This window comes from Pinus tabuliformis, chromosome J (assembly GCF_031772625.1).
Source record: "Pinus tabuliformis cultivar Carrire ecotype Pingquan chromosome J, CPIR1, whole genome shotgun sequence".
NCBI classification, from domain to species: Eukaryota; Viridiplantae; Streptophyta; class Pinopsida; order Pinales; family Pinaceae; genus Pinus; species Pinus tabuliformis.
This window is the reverse complement of record NC_142295.1, coordinates 314,043,346-314,063,497: the sequence shown is the minus strand read 5'-3', so window position 1 is coordinate 314,063,497 and position 20,152 is coordinate 314,043,346. Positions and strand designations below refer to the sequence as shown.

Here is a 20,152-nt window from a genome sequence, read left to right as displayed (position 1 = left end):
ACTGTGGTTGGGCTTCATATAATTTACATTTGATCACTTGATGTAATTGTATTTATCATTGTAAAGCATTTTTTTAACAATAATGAGTACATTCCACTAGGCACAATTGGTAACTTTGTAGAAACCATTGCCACTATTCCACTTGGTGATCCGATAATGAAAAAGGTATTATAGACTATGTGTGAAATCGCTTATGTTACTTAGTGCAATAGATCGAAAAGATTGCGAATAACATAAACACATAAACAATTTGAAAACACATTCAAACACATCAACACAACCAAATTTAATAAAGGAGTTCACCCAACTTTTTGGCTACGTTTCCTGGTCCTTTCGCTTCTAGTGCTGACCTCTTTATTTTGTCTTCAATTTGCTGTTACAGGTATGAGCTCGAAAACAGAGTCTCAAATAAGAAAATGGATATCACCACTGCGTTCAACTCGAAATTTCGAGTCAAACGAGCATAAACTTGACCATATTTGGCCACTGTGACCTCCAGACCCTTGGAATGGTCCAAAATCACCTCTGTCCTTGCAAAACCACCCTCCGTTTGGCAAAAACCACTCTGGCCTGCAAAAAACCACCTCGAATTGCGCGCCGATGGTAAGGTGAGTTCGACACCTACACTGTTTAATAAAAAATGGGTTCGGCTTTTTATCAAACCCGAATTGTTGACATGATGGTTAATGGAGGTATGCGAAGTCATAGCATATATATAATTTTGGAAGGGTCGAGGGTTTGAAACCCCCGCCTGACCATTCTGCCATTGGTTACGTTATACATTGGATATGATATGCATTGGCTCCACCATTCGTTGGTTTAATATGGATTGTATGTTATTGATGTACCATAGGTGTTTGCAATGTGCGGTGAATGTGGATATATGATAACATTAAGTCAAAGGACTGACGGTCGTGGGGTTGACCCTGACCGTCTGGCCTTTTTCCAGCGGAGATCCCGACACCAAAATAAATACAAGTTTATCATATCCATTACCAAGTCTGACGGTAGCCCAACCGATGAGCTAATTCCTCCGAAGTCATTGCCACTCCGGGAGGTTAGGGGTTCGATCCTCCCTAACCCCAAAATTTTTGGGATTTCATGCCAACATTGGGAAAATCTGGGTTGCCACGTGTCAACACCGGATTGGCCTGTGTTAACCAATTATAAATTGCCACTTCACCTTCTTGGCTGACATCATCCAGAACTCGTGGCTCATTCCTCGGTTGCCACGTGTCTTGCTGACATAGGCATTTACTATTGACCGTTGACCGTTGACTTGGTTGACCTTTGAATTTTGACTTTTTGCCCTAGTTTTCCACAAACTTTGACTGGCTCTAACTTCTCCATCCGGACTCGGATTCACGTGCCATTTGAACCGTTAGAATCGTATCGACGAGCACTTTGACTTGATCCCATTTTCATTTGCATTTGAAGACTTTCATCCGGAGGCAAAACTGAATCCATTTTGGATCACTCCTCACTGGAAGCTTTTGGACCACAAAAAGTTGGTTTTAGTTGTCGAGTAAGTGAGGATAAAGTTCCCTCACTTTTCCAATCTCTATCCATCGTGCTTTACTCGGATTTGTACCTTTGAGTCCAACTCGAAGATTCTCAACATTTCCCCGTCGTGAAGTCCTTATCCTCCTGTCAAGAACCGTGTCCTCTTGTAGCTCATTGAGATACTCTGGCAAAATATCTTCAACAGAAGGTAGCTGACTTTGCTCTTCAGGATCTTCAATCAATGAAGGTTCATACAATCACAAGTTTTCAACATTTACGACAGAATAGATCTACATTTAAGCTGATAGATCTAGGCGGAAAGCATTTTCACCAATTTTGTCAAGTATTTTGAAAGGACCATATCTAATTGGTTTCAACTTTTTACCTTCCCCCCTGCAGTCTTTCTTTGCTGATGTGCAACCAAACTTGATCACCAACTTGAAAACTATGCTCAACTCGATGCTTGTCATGTCACACCTTATACTTTGCTTGGCTTCTTTCCAGCTGTTCCTGTACTGCCTAGTGAATTTCCTGGATTTGTTCAATGAACTTGGTCGCTTTGTCCACATCACGGTGTCCATCAACTGCTATGTCTTTACCAAAGACAAAATTCAAGGGAGACTTTGGTTTAAAACCAAAACAAGTCTCAAAAGGAGATCTCTGAGTAGAAGAAAGTTTTGCATGGTTGTAAGTATGTTGCACATAACACAAATGTTCATCCCAAAGTTTGGGATGCTTGCTACAATATCCTTGAAGCAATTGTATCACTGTCTTGCTGACCACTTCTGTCTGACCATCTGTTTGCGGATGAAACGCTGTGCTCTTCTTTAACTTTGTGTCCATTAACTCCCATAGACTTGACCAAAATTTCTTGACAAATCGAGAATCTCAATCGGATACAATAGAAGTGGGTAACCCAAAATGAACCCATACATTTTGAAAGAACAACTTTGCAGTTTGTTCAGCTGTGCCCTGTTTATTACATGGTGTCAAAATACACATTTTACTGAACATATCCACAACTACATACAAATAATCATGACTCTTTCTAGACTTTGGCAATCCCCCACCCCAAGGACAAGAAGGAATTGGAAGTGGAGTATACAAGCCTAAGTTTCTATTACTTGGATTGCTTGTAGCACACATAGTACATCCTTTAATATATCTAGAAATTGTCCCATTCATTCGTGGCCAATAGCAGAATCTTTATAATTGTGCAATTGTTTTACTTACCCCAAAATGACCTGATATGAGAGAAGTATGTGCTTCTCGAATTATATCAACTCTTTCAGTTTGTGGAATGCATAATTTTCCGAAATGATATAAGAGTTTATCCTTTATGTAATAATCCAATTTTTCTACCTGCTTGCCATGACTTAAAGTTGCATATACATCCTTAAAATCTGTCTTGAGCATATTGTTCAATGTAACTTTCATGAATTACTAAATTATGCTCAAGTATTGTGGATGCATTTATAATTGGTCTTGATAACATGTTTGCAACCTTATTATGTATGCCCTTCTTATATTTGATAACAAGATGAAATTGCTGTAGAAAACCCATCCACTTGTAATGTCGTGACTGTTGCAATTTAGTTTGTGAGTGTCAATATTGAAGTGGTTGATGATGTGTGTGTATGATTGTTTCTTTACCCATTATGTAATGTTTCCACTTTTTAACACTCTGAATTAATGCATATAATTCCTTATCATATGTAGGATAGTTAGCTACTGCTGATGTGAATGTCTCGGAATGAAAGCATATAAGCTTTCTGTGCTGCATCAACACTGCCACCATGGCATATTCACTTGCATCTGTCTTGATCTCAAATGGATGTTGAAGATCTGGCAGTGCTAGTACTGACGTTGTATTGATCCTTTCTTTCAATGTGTCGAAGGCTTTCTGCTGTTTGCCTCCCCACTAAAACCCCTGTTTCACACTTGTCAAAGCATGTAAAGGAGCTGCAATCAAAGAAAAGTTAGCAATAAACTTTCTCCAATATTGCGCTGCCCCTAAGAAACTTCTAACTTTTGTAGCAGTATTAGGCTTAGGCCAATTTACAATGACTTAGACCTTAGAGGGATCCATCTTTAATTCACCACCCCTAACAATATAACCCAAATAATTCAAAGATGTTCTGCCAAATTCACATTTTGACAATTTTACATAGAGATTTTCTCTTTTCAAAACATCTAAAATCTGCTTTACATGCTTTACATGTTCATCCCATGTTCTACTGAAAACAAGAATATCATCTAAATAGACTATTACGAAATCATCAATGAATGGTCTAAATACATCATTCATGACTCGATTAAATGTAGCTGGAGCCTTAGTTAAAGCCAAAAGGCATAACCATCCATTCATAGAGTCCTTGCTTCATTTTGAAAGCAGTCTTCCATACATCCTGTTCTGCAACTCTGATATGATGGTAGCCGCTTTGCACGTCTAATTTAGAGAAGTAAACTGCATCTTTTAACTGATCTAACAAATCATCAATATGAGGAATAGGATAACGATTCTTTATTGTGATTTTATTTAATGCTCTAAAATCAATGCACATTTTCCACGAGGTGTCTTTCTTTCGCACTAACACAATAGGTGATCCGCATGGTGATGTGCTTGGTTGAATAAACCCTTGATCGAGCAACTCCTGTACCTGCTTCTTTATCTCTGCATTCTCTAGAGCTGATAACTTGTACATTCCAATGTTAGGTAGTGGAGCATCTTGCTGCAAATAAATCTCATGTTCTATCTCTCGCTTGGGTGGAAGCCCTTTAGGCTCTTGAAACAGAATATCATAATTGGAAACAACTTTAACTAGATCTGCTTTCTGTTTAGGATTACAACCTTGGAAAGCATCGGATTTATCAATATCTTTTGCTTTTACAATCATAAGTAAAAATTGTTTACTTGAATTTACAATTCTTTTCATTTGTCCTGAATTTATGAGAGAGAAACTATCTTTGAGTTTATGAGCCCTTACAATATATTCCGTTCCATCATACTTATTTTCAGTTCGATAGAAGATAACATTTCTATTGTACAAGTATGGACTTCCTAATACAATTCCACATATGTCCAATGGGACTATGTCTAACTCAACCTCATCTACGAACATTGACCCATTAGCAAAATGAAGTTTACATTTGTTTCGTAACTTGTAGCCTAGTTTTATCACACCCAACCTAATGGATATGGCTTTTTATGAGGTTTTGTTTCTAGACCCAACTTCTTTACAATTGATTCAAAAATCAAATTAACTTGTGACCCACTATCAAATAAAGTATCAATTTTAGTATGCTTGGAAATGACTCTAATATGAAATAGCTCATTTCTTTTCGTCTCATCATTATCATTATCAACAGAATGCAAAGAAGTGCTTGTAGATGCTTTAAAATCTTTACCTTTTATACCTGTAGCTGTAACTGTTGTCTCGTCACTTGAATCTGATCCCAAGTCCTTTTGAATAACAACAACATTCTTTCACTCTTTACTCCCAAACTTCTTAGGCTTCAATTCCGGATGCAATGACCAGTAGTGTGCCTCATCGTGACCTTCCTTCTTACAATGAGTGCATGAAGGTTTATCTTTCTTCACAATGTTTGTTTTCTTCTCCTTCCATTTAAGTTTCTTCTTGCCTTTATTCTTGCTTTTAGTAGATTTGGATGATTTTCCAACATCTTGGGTTACATTTTTGCCTCTAGCTTCTAGATGACTTGCTTGAACCGATACATCATCTAAGCTAGTTGGATTAAACATAAGTATGGTACGCCTCAAATAACTATGAACAATGTCTTTGGTGAGTCCAATGATATGCCTCGTGTTAAAGCTTTCTTACAGAATTCCTGAGTATAACTTTGAATACTTTGACCTTTTAATTGATGTAGTGTTTGCCAACTCATCATTACTTGTTGCATATAAGCCAAAGGACAAAATTGCTTTTTAATGGTAGAAACAAATTCATTCTAAGTTGAAATGATTTTACCATGCTTTTGGAGATCTGCTTGTGTCTTGCCTTCCCACCATACACGTGCGGTTCCTCCAAGTCGAAGGCTAGCAAGTTAAATCTTCGTTCTTTAAAAAACAACTTTCTACACCTTGCAATACACTTCAATTTGTCTTATCCAATTATCAAGCTTTTCAGCGTTAAGTTCTCCATCATAAATTGGCAAATCAAATTTTACATCTAATTTGATCAAAGAGGATTTCTTTTTCTTTTTCTTAGAAGGACTGGATTTATGAGAAGAGGAGGATGATGACGATGATGGTGATGATGGAGGAGATGGTGGAGGAAGCATTCCTTCCTTTCTCTTATCTTCTTGATCTCTAGGTGATGAAGCGTCTTCATCTTTGTTTTTCTTAAACTTGTGATACATCTCTTCCACCATGGCACGTATCGTCATGAAACTATCCAAGAATTGAGATTCTGACCCAAGTGGAGTTTCATCTGTTATCCTTCTTTGTGAAAGACCCTTCCAATCTCTGGATTCGCCTCAACAAGTTCACCTTCACCTTGTCCGAGCCTCAACCTAGTAAGCATTCAAATCTTCACACAAACTTGTCAAACCTTAAAAACCTTGCTACTCTGATACCACTTGATCCGATAATGAAAAAGGTATTATAGACTATGTGTGAAATCGCTTATGTTACTTAGTGCAACGGATCGAAAAGATTGCGAATAACATAAACACAAACAATTTGAAAACACATTCAAACACATCAACATAGCCAAATTTAATAAAGGAGTTCACCAGACTTTCTGGCTACGTTTCCTGTTCCTTTCGCTTCTAGTGTTGACCTCTTTATTTTGTCTTCAATTTGCTGTTATAGGTATGAGCTTGAAAACAGAGTCTCAAATAAGAAAATGGACATCACCACTGTGTTTAGCTTGAAATTTTGAGTCAAACGAGTATAAGCTTGACCATATTTGGCCACTGTGACCTCCAGACCCCCTGGAATGGTCCAAAACCACCTCTGTCCCTGCGAAACCACCCTCTGTTTGGCAAAAACCACTCTGGCCTACAAAATACCACCTTAGACTGCGCGCTGGTGGTAAGGCGGGTTCGACACTTGCACTGTTTAATAAAAAAATGGGTTCAGCATTTTATCAAGCCCGAACTGCTGACATGATGGTTAGCAGAGGTATGCGAAGTCATAGCATATATATAATTTTGGAAGGGTCAAGGGTTCAAAACCCCTGCCCGACCATTCCGCCGTTGGTTACTTTATACATTGGATATGATATGCATTGGCTCCGCAGTTCGTTGGTTTAATATGGATTGTATGTTATTGATATACCATAGGTGTTTGCAATGCGCGATGAATGTGGGATATATGATAACATTAAATCAAAGGATTGGCGGTCATGGGGTTGACCCCGACTGTCCGACCTTTTTCCAGTGGAGATCCCAACACCAAAATAAATACAAGTTTATCATATCCATTACCAAGTCTGACGGTAGCCCAACCGGTGAGCTAATTCCGCCGAAGTTGTTGCCACTCCGGGAGGTCAAGGGTTCGATCCTCCCTGACCCCAAAATTTTGGGATTTCATGCCAACATTGGGCTAATCCGGGGTTGCCACGTGTCAACACCGAATTGGCCCGTGTGAACCAATCATAAACTGCCACCTCACTTTCTTTGTTGACATCATTTAGAACCCGTGGCTCATTCTTGGGTTGCCACTTGTCCTGCTAACATAGGCATTGACTGCTGACATTGGGCTAATCCGGGGCTGCCACGTGTCAGCACCGAATTGGCCCGTGTGAACCAATCATAAACTGCCATGTCACCTTCTTTGTTGACATCATCCAGAACCCGTGGCTCATTCTCGGGTTGCCACGTGTCCTGTTGACGTAGGCATTGATTGTTGACCGTTGACTTGGTTGACCTTTGACTTTTGACTCTTTGCCCGAGTTTTCCACAAACTTTGACTGGCTCTAACTTCTCCATCTGAATTCGGATTCATGCGCCGTTCGCACCATTGGAATCGTATCGATGAGCACTTCGACTTGATCCCATTTTCATTTGCATTTGAAAACTTTGATCCGGAGGCAAAATTGAATCCATTTTGGATCACTTGGTAGAACCAATATTTCGTGAATGCCACAAGGGCTAACATGTTTTCAGAGACTTGAACCCATGCTACTTGGGACACAAATCATGATTCATACCACTTGAGCTAAGTTCCTTTGACATCATTGTAAAGCAAATTTATAAATGCTTTAGTCAAAGTCCCATTGCTACTTTTTAAAGACGAAAATTTGAATTTTTGTGATGTAAATTTTGCCTCCAAAAGTGACAAGTTGGCTTCCCTCAAAGTCAAGTCAGCCTTAGCCAAGAGACACATCCATTCACCCTAGACAAACTTCTATATAAAGGTAGCTCAACCTCCTCCATTTGGGCATTTGCATTCTCTCACACAAGATAGTTTCTGAGCAAAGCAAGCGAAGGACAAGGAGAAAGTATGATGGAGGAGGCCGAAATCTCTCTTTCCTCTCTTTCTTGCAACTCGCATGTGTGGATTAGTCTCTCTCTTTCTCTCTCTCTGTGGTTCACATTTTTTTGTGGCAACTGTTGAACAAGGCCAAAATTTTTGGGTTATTGGGGCAAGTGTTGTAGGGCCAAAATTTTTGGGGCAACTCGCTATTATAGGAGGGCCTAAATTTAGGGTGAGACAGGCAGAGGAAATTGCAGGAGCAACTCGGATAGACCACGATTTTCATGCTGTCAGTATCCTTGAAATTCATGCTTGGCATCCTCGATTTCCGTGCTGCTTTTGACAACAATTAGTGCTTGCCAATCCCTTGAATTTTGGCCCACCTCAAAAGTCACGTTGTTCTTGAGGAAGACTGTGAAGAAAGTGCCTTGGTTTTTATGCCCTGCTTAGCCTTGAAAACTCTACCCTTCTGTCCTTGAAATTTAACCTTGCTTGTTCTTGCTGTTGTACTCCTTTTTCTTCTTTTGTACTTTCTCTCTCAACCCTCTTCTCGTCTTCTCTAAAGTTCATGAAGAATGAATGCAAATGCGCCTTTTCCTCCCTTGAGTTTCCTTTTTTGTTCCCTCATAATGAAGAGAGACTTAACCCTCGGTGGTGGGGATTTAATCTTTCATTGACCCATAAGTCCCTTTATCCTGCAAGTCACATTTGCAATAATTATCCCAAAAAGTTACTTTATGACTTTATGAGATATAAAGTCATGTTAACTTTATTTCTCATAAAGTTATGTCACGAGGTCATGTTCGACACCTTTTCCTAGGCAAGACACCAAGTCTTAGGAAACACTTGTTCTTGGTACACTTTTTTCTAATATCTACTGGATCCTTTAACTATTGATCTATCAGGGGTTTCTTCCCTTTAATCCTGGGTTATTAGAGAGATAACATTATGGGATGTTGATGTCCCCTAGGAAAGACGCCTACCCATGGAGATTCATTTCAATTTTTCTTCCTTTTTTGCAATATTTGCATGTAGTTCGATTATTGCTCTATTTCCTTGATCCATGATTTTAGGTTTTAGAGTTTTGTTCTTTATATATATAGAATATACTTGATTTGAGCAGGATTTCTCTAGGAGTGGCTTTTTGTGCTCCCAATTTGTATTTTTTGTTTGACGTACGTAGTAGTGCCAATGACATATTTATGGTCATTTGTTGGACGTCCATAAAATTATCTTTATCTTATTTGCCACAGATTGGATAGACACTAGTCGTAGTCCTACCCATCCATCTCTTTTTAAAGTTTACCATACACCTCCTTATAATACCTCGCTTGTGTTGAAGTCAGGTTGACCTAGGGCAAGAGAGAGTGTTGTTGTAGCAACAATGGACATTCCCTCTTAGTTCCCTTAAGGTTTACTTATATTTTAGGTTTTTACCACTTAATGTGTAGGTTTGGTTGGTAACCCTTAGGTGGTTCGTTAACTACCACATGTCTTGTTGATATGGTCACTGCATGATTGAAGGGTGTTCCGCATGCAAATATGGCCTGAGCAAGTATGTTATCTATTACATTCCCCTTCTCCTAATGTCAACCATTCTTGCCAAGGGTTTGATGATAATAATCTTGCAAACTTCTTCAACAGTTATTGGACTTCTTGTCCCTTTTTTGAGGCTGTGTTCTTTCTACCCCTCCTTTCCAACTTGGCTAATTGTGTTTCATCATTTTCACTCAAGAATTTCCTACTGAGGCATAGATTCACAAAACTAAACTCATTCATTTGGAATTTTGTATTTTGAAGAATGAGCTCTTTAGCCTTTAACCCCTAGTGTTGGATCTGGATAAGTTTCCTTGCATTTGTTGCAATTCCACAAATAGATTTCACTGGATTTGTTTTCATTCTTCCCTATATTTCTTACAATTTTTCATAGATGAGAACCGATTGGATATAACTACTGATTTTCTTCACCATCCCCCCTTTATTCATCACCAAAAATACCATGTCTAGCTGATAAACCCTATGCATTTGCAAAAAGGGAGAATGAAAGTAAAAGGGATGACTAATAGAATGAGGAAAAATAGGAGCCTTTTCTGCTTGAAATGGAAGATTTCAACAATGATTGCACTCCAAAATTGCTAAATCCACTCTTCAAATGCCTGCTGTTGGTGCTTTCAAGTTCTCACCATTTGCCAATGAGTCAACGAGAAATGAAACCATAGTTTGCATTAGAGTTTTTAGGATTGTTGTTTGCTTTATTAGGTTGTGGGCCCCTCCACCATCTTATTTCTTGTTTGTGAACCATCCACATTTTGAGATGCGTCTTGATTCTTTATTTGGGTTGCATGTTTTTTTGGAAGAGGAAATGGATCGTGATATTTGGGATCCGTTTCCTCTACTATTGGATCCATTTCCTATAAACTGAAATATTTTCAATGTAAAAAACCCAAAAATTGGCAAAATCAGATATGTTTTTGCGATTCCAAGGTTTTGGTATTGTTTGGGAGTGGAAGTGGGACCCTATATATATGCAATTCTTGTAACATAACCATAAAAGCTTAAAAAATATTCTAATTCGTGTATGTTTGTAAAATTTGTAAACACTAATAGTCTAATAGTGAATCTTGATTAACCCTTGAATCCTAACTTTTTCTACTTTTGCATCTGATTTGCCTCCCATATCCGTGCTCACACTCGTGGTCATTGGCACTATGGGGTATAAAGGTAAGAAAATGGTAAGAGCTACCGTAGATAAGATAAGAAAAATAGTTTTATTAAGGCCTAGTGAATGACCGCAAAAGTAGGTCAATGGGACTAAGAGTACAATTAATTTAATGCATGGTGGGAGTGCAAAAGTAGTGGCTATGGCAACACTAATAACATGAAAAGATAAGATTCACAAACAAAGTTACAAAGACTAGCTCAAAGAAAGAAAGCTACAAAGACTAAAATGAGTGTAGATGTGAAATTATATCATGAACATGTCAAATGGTATTGTAGCTAGAAGTTGGTGCTGTAAAGGAGTGGATAGAAGTCGGGTCCTCATCTTAGTCATCAGTCATCATGAAGGGCCCAATATGCAGTTCCTAAGGCTAAGAGGCCCCATTGGTGGGAGCCCTAGATTGAGGAGGCCTGTCACTAGTGTTACAAAGGGTGGGGTTTGTGTCCCCTTGCTTAAGAAGCCATCTCATCTTAGTTGTCAGTCACCATAAAGGTCCCAATGCACTGTTTGAGAAGGTTGTTTGTAGAGTTCCTAAGACCAAGGGTCCCCAACTTGGGGAAGCCCAAAATGAGGAGGCCCGTCACTAGTGTTGCACATGGGGGTGGGTTTGTCACCTCGCTTCCCAAGCTTTGAGGGTGGAGGTTGCCTTTGGAAATGTTTCCCCATGCCCCCATTTTGGAAAACATGGGAAAACTCATTGAGAAATGTTTCCCCCAGTGTGAGGAGTGTGTTCCCAAAAAATAGGGTGTATAGGTGACGCTCCCCAACCTTGATTTTTTGTCCACGTAAGGCTAAGAAATGGCAAAAAGCACAAAAAAAGCCAGAAATCTTATTATAAAGTAAATCTACTCCATCTCACTAATTCACTTACCCATTTCATGTTTTTAACGTTCTTTGAGCTGACATGGCTACCCATGTGGCAATTTGAAGGAGGCTCCATTTCCAGATTCTCTTAATTTGAGCAGTGAAATTTCAGATTTGAGTGATTTGGAGGATTGATTTTGCTTTTTGATTCTCTTGAACTGAATTTTCTGATTTGGTAAGAAGACATAAAGCACTTACTATTGACAGTGATGATTTTCAAGGAAAAATTGTTAAGGTAGCATGCAAAAGTGACTTTATAATCAGAATATTTGATAAGCAACCTGATCCCATTGAGGAATCCATTGACAAATTGTCAAAGATAAACAAGATTGTCAGGCATGCACAACTACATGGGATTGAAGAATTGAAAGAAATAACTGAGAAGCCAAAAAAAGACCGCACTTCAGAATATCCAGATGTTTTTTGGTCTCAAGAATAATATTTTGTAGATCTTCCTTATAAAGAAGGATTTAGTGGACGACCTAAAAAAACATCAACAAATTCAATGTCACCGTAGGAGGCGCATTTGTGCAAACAAGAGATCGAAGAATTACTGCAACGCAAGCCAATAGAGCCAAGCAGAAGCCCCTGGGTTTGCCCAACATTTTATGGAAATAAACACTCTGAACATAAAAGAGAAAAGAAAAGGCTTGTGTTGAATTACGAAGCCTTAAATGAAGCATTATTTCCTATCAGGTATGCCCTTCCTACCAAAGAAATTTTGTTTGCAAAAATAGGCCAGAATAATATTTTTAGTAAGTTTGATTTAAAAAGTGGATTTTGGCAAATAGGAATAGTTCCTCAAGATTGGTTCAAAACTAGTTTTGTAGTCCCCCTTTGGACAATACCAGTGGTGTGTCATGCCTTTTTGGCTTGAAGAATGCACCTTCTGAATTCCAAAAGAGGATGGAAGATATCTTTTGAGATCTTGAATTTGTTATTTTTTATATTGATGTCTTACTTGTCTGTTCAAAAGATGTCAGAGAACGCAAACATCATTTGAACATTGTCCATAAAATGCTCTATGATCATGGTTTAGTCTTGTCCAACTCTCCCTCTAAATTTGTGATTGGGCAAACCAAGATTGAATATCTTGGCCTGATTCTTACCCAAGGCAGAGTTGAGCTACAAGAACATGTTTTGAAAGCTCTTCAAGAATTTCCAGATGAAATAATGGACAAAAAGCAACTACAAAGATTTTTGGGTTGCCTAAATTATATTAGGTAGTTCTATGAAAAACAAGCTGCAGATGTCAGGTGTCTTCAACGAAGATCAAAGCCAATACATTGGATTGATTAGATGAAAAAGGCTAGCCAGATTCCATACCATAAAATAAAAGGTTCAGAATCTCCCAAGCTTGCATCTACCTGATATTGATTTACCATTTATATTAGAATCTGATGCATCTGATGAAACTTGGACCGAAGTTCTTTTACAAAAACATTTAAAAATAGAAGAAATTTGGATGTATGCATTATGAACATTCAAAAATGCAGAAATGAACTACCCTTCCTCCCACAAGGAACTCCTTGTTGTAAAGAATGGGTAGAGTTTCAAATTGTTTCTTAAACCAATTCATTTTACAGTGAGGACAAACTTGAAGCATATGAAAGGCATGTTAACCAATAAAAGATTGCTTGAATAGGGAAATCACAGAGTTCTCAGATGGAGCCTTTGGCTAGATGGATATGAATTTACTATTGAATATAAAGTTGGGCGAGAAAATTGTGTTGCTGATTTACTGACAAGGGAAGGAAGAAAGTTCTCAGATATTAAAGTTTTGTCTCGAGAAGATTGGGTCGCACATCCTCCTCCTCCTACTCCATCTGGTTGGTGCTGGATCTTAATATGTCAATCATGTAAATATTGTATGTGTTGGTCATGTTTTGGTCAGGCATTGTATTGTTTACCAGCTTTAGTGCTCCATAAAATTTTAACGTTTTGGGTCAATAAGAGTTTGAATGATCCCTACTATAGATCAATAAGATTAATTTGTAGTCATACACATGACCCTTGTACCAGATATGTATTTGTTTTTGATCCATATATCAGTTATATGGATTATTGCACTTTGTTCAGATATGTAAAAAAGTATAGGTATGTCACTTTGTATATGTCATGTGGAGAAATATCAAGTCCCTTCTCCCTTTGGAGTCCTTGGTTTCAAATAATAATGTACAAATATTATCCTAGGGATGAGTCAGTTCTATCTTTAACTCCACCATAATTCATATATTTGCTGCACCAAGATATGGAAGAAGCTGCAAAATCAGAAGCATGGTTCCAGTTCCAAATCAAATATGAAGGATCAAAACTTGAATTAACCCATGAAGAACCACCTAGATATCCTGAAGTAATTTCTTTGGTGAAATTGCAGTCCCATATGATGTTTCAAGCATGTACATGTAACCATTTTTTAGAAATTTCAACTTGTATGCTCCTCACTGGATAAATGACATCAATGATCCAAGAGACTTTCTCCTAACTTCATCTGATGATGATGACTAAGGAAGCATGGTGGGACCACTTATCCACTATAACAAAGAGTGTTGTATCGGCTCTGTGGGTCCTAAACTCCACTGTGTTATATCTTTTTCAGTACAAGATTCGGTTATGTGGGTTGTCCTCATCCACACTATGTAATATCATTTTAGATCTATAGTACAAGATTTGGTTCTGTGGGTTGTCCTAAACTCCACTATGTAATATCATTTTAGATCTATAATACAAGATTTGGTTTTGTGGGTTGTCCTAAACTCCATTGTGTAAAATCTCTATAGATTTATAGTACGATTTGCTATTACTATGCAAATTTACTTTCAGTAGATTCCAATCTATAACTAACTAAGCAAGATTGCTCTTCTCAACCTCCAAGATTGTATAAATAAGGGATGAGCCTCATCGTTCAGGCATCACACCCTAGAGAGTCTTCAAGAGTCTATGTGCTTTCAGTGTCCAAGCTTGGTAAAAGTTGTGTCCTAAGAGTATTGCATATTCAGAGGTGTATGCTCTACTCCTGCCTCATCTGAGGATCCTGTGGAGCAAAAGCTTTTTGAAAATTTGAAGTTGTATACTGCTGCATGTTACTGCTCAAACTAGTAGGGGTCCTAGGAGGGGATCTAATAGGGCAACTACTAGGTCAAGGGCAACAATGGAGCGATAACCCACTGTTACCTCAGTTAGGGCTCCCAACTCTTTACGAACTTTCATCGATTGGAGACCCGGTATAATGAGAATCACAATAATGAGTATGTTAATGAGAGGACTAAAAGGTGATTCTAATGGCCTATTCACAAAAGGGGCTTAAATGCATGGCTTTCTTGCTTGAGAAGCAAGGTGCAAGGCACTCTAGGAAGGGCCAAGCGGATTTTAAGGGTTAGGATTTTAGGATAAGACGTGTAAAGGAGATACCTAGTCCTAGAAATCCTTGTGAAAACTTGGTTTCCAAGTGGTCTTTGTGAAATTGGCGTCAATAAGTTGCAGGACCACACAAGACCAAGTGGGCCTAAAAATAGGTTCAGGGTATGGAGTTGATCACCTAATGAGGGGCTTGACCTAGTTAGGGAGGAGAAGAGGATCAAAGGACAAATTTTCGTTGAGGTTTGAATTCAATGATCCTAATGAGAACACTAGCCAAGGGAAAACTAGGGCAAAAGATGGTCCTCGAACTAGGGTTTGCTATATCTCGAGATTCCACCGTCGATTTTGTTTCAAATTTGGAGGGCCTCTAGAGAAAACTTCAACGTAGTTGTGGACCAAAAATCAAAGTGTTTGGATGCTAGATTATGAGATAATTGATCCACTAGGTGACCTATATAGGATAGGCCTAAAAAAAGAGGGAGGTGAAAAGAACAAGCATTGAAAACGATCGCCAATTGAGGATTAATGCCTTGTCCTTTGGGAGAGATGGAGTCAAGGAGAAGTTATGGTTTAGGAGGAATCACTCAATCAAGGAGGCCTTCAACAACTTAGCATAACATTTAGAGCATGAGAACAACAACTGCAAGGACTTTATACTTAGGTTTGCAATAAATGATGACTTTCTGAGATGTATTTAACATAAATTATATTTGGGAACATTCACCCATTCATACATGGCCCATGACATGATGCAACACTATAAAATATCAAATTTCCACAATTTCGCATGAGAAAAGCAATAAGTTTCAGCCTAGTATAGCGAAAATCCTAGCAACATGCATGTGACAAAGGTAAATAACAAGAATAACATTAAAAGAGCACTTACATGTAAGAAAGAGTATATCCAATCATCAACATATGCAAATAGTGAAGTTCCAAGACAAAATGAAAGAGATCCAGACATCAAAATTCATCCATTCATCAAAACTCGTCCCCTAAGAAGGACAACAAAAATCTCGCAAGAGAAGATAACCCAATCCAGGTGATGATGATCTAAATGAATCATCTCACTTCTATTTATACACCCTCTAATGAATTTGATTGGCCTAAATGAGCCCCTAAAATAAAATAATGTGCGTAATAACAAAACTTTTGGTGACAAGCTCACCAAATAGCTCAATAATGTAAAGATAAGCCTCTCAAAATGGCAAACTGGTGAACATATTGAGTTGTTGGGCCTTTGAGGAGGCTGATGGAAGTCCAAAGGGTGCCATGATATATAATTGGACTCCCAACATAGTGGACAAGGGGTTGGCCCTTTGTTTTTCAAGCAAGAACCTGTGGTGCTCCCAAATGGGTGTGGGGGCAAAAGGACATCCTCATGGGTCTCTCAGTAGATTGAAAATGCTTGTAGACCATCTGTAAGGGCTAGGATTGTGATGTAAGCCCTCCCTCTGTAACGAGAGACTTTCTCTAGACCTTGAAACATCTGCCAAGTGTATGGTGCAAGTGTGGAGCTGACGGGGCATGGTGAACCAAATGCGTCATCCTCATCTAAAAGTTGGAACACGAGCAATCAATGATCACTGTTGGGGATCAATGAAGTAATCTTTGATATGGTGGGGGCCCATGGCTGTCAACACTCATCCTACAAGTGCCAATGTGGCCCTCTGGAGGGCTAGGACCTCGTGTAGGGAGACCAAGCCCCAAATGAAGACTCACCTGCAATCCTGCATGTGATCCAATGTGTCTCTTTGCCCTCCAATACAACAAATGATTATAATAATCAAGTAATAAAGTTCACAAGTCATGGGATCAATGGGGCACTTCATGGTGGCATGCCCTTACATAGTGGGCTTTGGCATGTACTAGTCTCCAAGCTCAATAGGGGGTCAACCAAAGACCCTATTAGGTGGTTTCAACCTCTAAAGTGGGTGACATGTCCATGGTACATCCCTTAACTGGTAGGTGGCAAATGATATAATAATGGGATGGAGTGGGAATCAGGGGAATCATCCTGACCACATGTTAGGGTGTAAGGGTAGCTATAATAAGGGAAGCCCTCACTTGGGTATATGAATGTAGGAGGGAGAAAATCGTGGTACATGAGTTAAAATGATATAATAATGGGATGGAGTGGGAATCAGGGGAATCATCCTGACCACATGTTAGGGTGTAAGGGTAGCTATAATAAGGGAAGCCCTCACTTGGGTATATGAATGTAGGAGGGAGAAAATCGTGGTACATGAGTTACCCAATGTTATCGGAACCAAACCGGTCATTGAACCGAAAAACCTTGTGGATCGGAAATCGGTCGGAACCAGACCGAAACCGGGAAAAAACTGGAAAAACTGATTTACCCAAAACACATAAAATATTCATATTTTAAAGAAAAAACATATATATTCATGTATATCCATATGAATCCAAACCATTTATACACAAATATGCAAAAGTTCTCATTTATATAACAAGTAATAGTGCATATAACCAAAATAACACTTAGTACAAAACATCGTTGGACGAAAAATGTTACAAACATCAAGAAGTAGGCTCTAAAAGGCCTTTATAGTCCAAAATAACATGCTAGATCATAGTATTATACTACATCCTACATTGCTACAAGCTACAACTATAGCAAATTAATGATCAAATCATCAATCATCATCAGAATCATCATCCTCCTCATCCTGCTCATCCTCATTTGAAGAATGAGTAACATCTAAGTCTGCAATGGGATTATGACTTGATTCCCCTGGCCCTGAAGCTGCTACTAGTGCTTCTGATATATCTTCCTCTGTATCCTGTGGAGTTGGATCCAAGTCCAACCAAGAAAGGTCTTCATTGTCAAAAGCTGTTGGTTGACTCTCCACAACCCATTCTGATGTTGGATCAAAGTCACCCAAGACAATGTTGCTTGTTTTAGGGGTTTTATTTAGCAATTGATTGCGCCTCAACCTAAGGTTGTATTGAACAAAAACCATGTCATTCAATCGCTTTTGCTCCAAATGGTTCCTCTTCTTAGTGTGTATATGCTCAAACACACTCCAATTCCACTCACACCCTAAAGCACTACATGTCTGACTCAAAATTCTAATTGCAAATTTTTGCAATTGAGGGCATTCACTACCAAATTGTTGCCACCAATAGGTTGCAAAAAGAGTGGAAGGAAAAAAAGTATTAGCAAATGAATTTGAAAGTTGAAATCAAATGAGTAAATTATTAATATAAGAATTTGCAAATTTTAACAGGTTTTACCTGGGGACTCTTTGCTCTATTTCTTATAGCCATTGAAATTCCAAAGGTACCAAGACTCACAAAATTTGAAGGGCTTGTTATGAATTTGATCTTGAGTCTTGGAATCTGGGGCCATGCGCTCAATGCATTTATACAACCCCCAAAAACCTCCCCATCAGCCTCAAAATTTTTAGTGTAATGGTACTTTCAAAATTCAAAAAACAAAAACATATTCATCAAGTCGACAAAACTAAAAGCTAAAAGCAAAAGTTAAAACTTATAAGCAATGAGAATTCAAATGAAAAATTACATACGTTGGATTTAAGTAGTAGCCAACTACATGTAAATGTCTATGGAGTTGTTTATTGCATCTTTCATGAATGATTCTCCATAGAGGAATGTACTTTTGTTTTTTATCTCCATATGTTGCCTTTATTTGTTCTTTGGCTCGATCCATGGTCTCATAAACAAAACCCTTAGTAGATTTATCACTATCCACCATCCGTAGAACTCTAATAAGAGGCTCATTAAATAGCACAATCTTCTCTGCCTTTGACCAAAATCTTTTGTCAAATACTTGGTCAACCATCTGTTTTCCTTTTGCCTTTTTGATATACTGAAATGAATTCCATTCATCACATGAAAACATCTTCCTCAAGTTTGCTTTTTGTTGAACACGGGATTGCAATGAAAGGAAGTTGGTTGCAAATCATGTGATTACTGATCAAACAAGCTCTTTACCCCCTGTGTGCTTTCTCATAAGGGTCAAAACCCATGAATGGTTGTAGATGTACCTAGTTATGGATTTTGCATCTTCCACACACTCTTTCACCCACTTAATTTTGCCGATATCGCAAGCATGATGTCTAAACAATGGGCTGCACATGGAGACCACCAAATGGTGGGGTTTTTTCCTCAAACATAGTCCCTGTTGCAACATAGTTAGAGGCATTATCTGTGATAACTTGTACAACATTTTCAACCTCTATTTCCATAACTACTTCATCCAAAAGATGAAATAGCAATTGTGCATCCTTCACCTGATTAGATGCATCAACAGATTTGAGAAACATAGTACCTTTTGGACAAGCAATTAAGAAATTTAGCATGTGCGAGGTCTACCATCAATCCATTCATCAAACCATCAGACATAATTGTGCATTTTGTTTTGGTCCATGATTGCTTGAACTCTGTAAGATACTCTTCTATTCTTTGGACCACATTTTGTAAAAGTGGTCCCCTTGATATCATGAAAGCTAGGGTCTTTGAAGCTTGCTCCACATGAAGCTATAGCATCAATCATGCGTTGATAATATGCAAAATTAATAGCATTAAAATGTATGTTTGCATCATACCACCATCTAGCAATGCATTCATATGCAACTTCCTTCTCTAATTTCTTCCATTTAACATCAAGGGTTGGTTGAGAACCAAGGGTGGTGCGGGGTACAAAGGAGGAGTCAATCCCTTTACAGGTTGTTGGCCTTTTCAAGTTTAAACCACTTGAACTACCCTCTCTAACTTTAGAAGGGAAACTAGAATATTCTTCAAAACTGGGCACATATGTTTCAAAATCAGGGTCACTAAATATGGCATCATCCTTTTAACTTTTGGCTATACCTTTTTAAAGTCTTTTGTTTTTCCCCTTCTCTTCATTGTAGGATTCAATTAAACTTTGCATCTCTGCTTTGAGATCATTAGAAACATTTTCACAAGGTTTTACTTGCCCTCTCCGATGTGCTAGGTGTTTTTTGATTCTATGGATTCCTTCACCCATAACTTTTTTCCCACAATAGTTGCAAACTTTTACCTCTTGTTCATTTAAATGACAATGAATCCAAGCTGGATCATTCTTGTTTATGGGGAAAAATCTGCATTTAAAACCTTATGGTTTTTAGAATTTTATGACATTTTTTTAGAGAAAAATATAAGAGGAGTAGAAACAATGAAATACCTGGAGAAGATCTGTAAATTTTGAGAAGAGAAGAAGCTCCAACCAAGCTGAAAATAAACTCTTCAATCAACTC

The 20,152-nt window shown here is 38.3% G+C and overlaps 1 protein-coding gene across 2 annotated transcripts in view; it reads left to right on the top strand.

Moving 5' to 3' along the window:
- The window catches only part of LOC149226994 (nucleoporin protein Ndc1-Nup protein), a 72,713-nt gene that overhangs the window by 26,952 nt on the left and 25,609 nt on the right, over positions 1–20,152 (top strand). The window contains exon 4 of one of the 2 annotated variants that reach the window (XM_089377663.1): positions 13,174–13,357. The exons of the other annotated variant lie outside the window; for it this stretch is intronic. Coding sequence (XP_089233789.1) covers positions 13,174–13,357 — 184 coding nt within the window. The remainder of the gene's footprint in view (positions 1–13,173; positions 13,358–20,152) is intronic. 2 annotated transcript variants of the gene reach the window in all.